The sequence below is a fragment of the Silurus meridionalis genome, chromosome 8 (genome assembly GCF_014805685.1).
Source record: "Silurus meridionalis isolate SWU-2019-XX chromosome 8, ASM1480568v1, whole genome shotgun sequence".
Classification (NCBI taxonomy): Eukaryota; Metazoa; Chordata; class Actinopteri; order Siluriformes; family Siluridae; genus Silurus; species Silurus meridionalis.
The window spans coordinates 20,586,109-20,588,910 of record NC_060891.1 but is presented as its reverse complement, the minus strand read 5'-3'; the positions used below and the strand labels follow the sequence as shown (position 1 = coordinate 20,588,910).

General features: G+C 41.4%; 1 gene segment (V, D, J or C); it reads left to right on the top strand.

The window, feature by feature from the left end:
• Positions 1 to 995: 995 nt before the first annotated feature.
• Positions 996 to 1,618, top strand: LOC124389571. The segment is given in 2 exon segments: positions 996 to 1,180; positions 1,284 to 1,618. Coding segments are annotated over 2 exon segments (381 nt in total).
• The last annotated feature ends 1,184 nt before the right edge of the window (positions 1,619 to 2,802 follow it).

The window sequence follows — 2,802 nt, the reverse complement described above, 5'->3', positions numbered from 1 at the left end:
AAAGGAGAATATTTGACAAGATGACTAAAACTATTATCTCATGTATATTTCTTATAAGTCTTAAAGGTAAGCATTATTATAAAAATGACTTAATTATATTAGTTTTTTCAAACTTCTAACAAATGCACACATCACGTTTCTATATAGTTGCAGTGATCTCGTCTCTCAACATCCAGCAAACTCCTCAAAATCTACTGATTACACCAGAGCAGATTGAAGCAGAGATAAAATGCTGGCATGGGGATGCCAACTATTTTTACATGTACTGGTATCAACAAAAGACAGTCATTGACTCTATTGATCTCATTGGAGTCCTCTTTAATGAAAGATTCACTCCCGAAAATAAGTTCAATGAACGATTCAACACTTCAGGACACGCAGCAAAGGATGCATTTCTCCTCATAGCCAGAATAACTCCAGAGGACAGTGCAGTATATTTCTGTGCTGCTAGTAAGCACAGCCACACATCTTCCCTTTCTGTTTAACAAAAAGCTTCACACCAAACACCTGCAAATAAGATCTGTTATGCAATAGGATGCAATAGATGAAGTCTACAATAGAGGCCATCGATTAAACTGGTAGCATGATGAAGAGGTGGAGCTCATTTCAGGTATAAACACACATGCTCTGCCCTGGAAATAGTATTCTTTTTATGCTGTCAATGACATTGTGTAATTGAATTTTATATTGTTTGGTCCTTATAGTTTGTTTACTATATTGTATAGTTATTGGCCTAAATACAATACAATACAATATTAATTAATTGCATTGTTCATCATTTTGGCACTTGTAGGAAAGTGATGTAGAACAATTCTTGGGTATCTACTTGGGTAAGCCATATAAACCTTCTATTATTTAATTTCAGACAGTTTTTTCTAAAAAAAAAAAAAAAATTGTCAATGCAAAAATATTTTTTATTGCAATTTATGGTTTTTGTTTGACTCGCTTGTCTATTTCTTAACAATAAAGCATTCAAGATGTGAATCACCCTGACAACCTGATTAATTATTGTAGCTAATATTTATACAACATTCTAGTTATTCTGATAGGGGGCAGTAAAAAGAAATGAAACTGTATTAACAGTGCTGATTGCACACAGTTTACAAAGCCGAAGCCTGGAGAACACTTTACAAGATGGGTAAAATCTTCTTCTTTATTATAATTCTTATCAGTATTAAAGGTAAGCAAGTTTACAGAATTTTCTCGGTATACTCTTTACTTTTTTTACTTTTTTTACTTTTTTTAACTTTGTAAGCACAATCACTTTTCTATCTTTTATATAGCTGCACTGATCTCTTCTCTCAACGTCCAGCAAACACCTCAACATCTAATCACACCAGAGACGAGGCAAGCAAAACTAAACTGCCATCATGGTGATGGCAGCTATCCCTACATGTACTGGTATCAACAAAAGACAGTTACAGACTTTATTGTGCTCATTGGAATGATCCGATATGAAACATTCACTCCTGAGGATAAGTTTAAAGCACGATTCAACACTTCAGGACATGCCACAAAGGATGCATTTCTTCTTATATCCAATATAGCTCAAGAGGACAGTGCAGTATATTTCTGTGCTGCTAGTAAGCACAGCTACACATCCTCCCTTTCTGTTTAGCAAAAAGCTTTACACCAAACACCTGCATAAAAGATCTGTTCTCTGATTAGTAGATCAGTCAATTTATTGTATTGTTATTCAAAAATTACATTTATGCTGTCAGTGCTACAATAACATATTTATAGTGTTAATAGATCATCTATTATATTGTTTATAAACCAGTTAATCCTCAAGATATATTCTATGGCATGTAATCATTTAATACACCTTCTGTTATTTGGTCCCCATAATAGCATAAGTCTTGAGCCTAGATTTCACCAGATCTATGGTAACATCTAGATAATTGTCAGGACAGTTATCACGCAGAGGAAGCGAAAGTAACTCAATCAAGCTTTATTACTAATCAGCACACAATCACAAGTCTTTGCGTTACGGGTATAGTCCGTAAGGCGTGGATAATACATAAAGTCGGTAGGATTTGTAACGTGGGGATAGTCTATAAAGTGGGTATGATCCGTAAAGCGGGTAGGATCTGTAACGCGGGGATAGTCCATAAAGTGGGTAGGATCCGTAACGGGGGGATAATCCGTAAAGCGGGTAGGGTCCCCCCACCCCCTTCAGGGGTGCCTCCTGACACCCCAAACCCACCTTCGCCAGGGGGCCAGAGCACTCCGTCCAGGACTAAAGAAGAAGGCCCGGAAGAGGGAAGACTCGGACCCTTCCGCATCGCCAAGGAACAGGGGAACATCAGGAAGGACCAGAGGCAGAGTGTTGCCCTCTGCGGAGAGCTGAGGCAGAGCGACACCCTCTGTGAAGATCTGAGGCTAAGCGACGCCCTCTGCGGAGGTCTGGAACGGAGCAACGCCCTTTGTGGAGGTCTGGAGCAGAGCGATTCTTTAAATGTCTGAGGCGGAACCCTGAGCAAAGCGGCGCCTCGGCGGAACTCTGGAGCGGAGCGACGCCCTCTGCGGAGGCCTGGAGCGGAGCGGCATGCTCGCCGAACTCTGGAGCAGAGAGACGCCTTGTTGCTCCCAGTAACTGCTTCCGGTAAAGACACACTCCCAGCAGGAGCGGCTGAGAGAGCAGCGAGCAGAGCAACGTCCTCTGTGGAGCGACACCCTCTGTGGAGGTCTGGAGCAGAGCGACGCCCCTCTGCGTCGATCAGAAGCGGAGCAATGCCCTCGGCGGAGAACAGTGGCTGAGCGACATCCTCTGCAAAGAAGACATCCCTCTGCGGAGGCCTG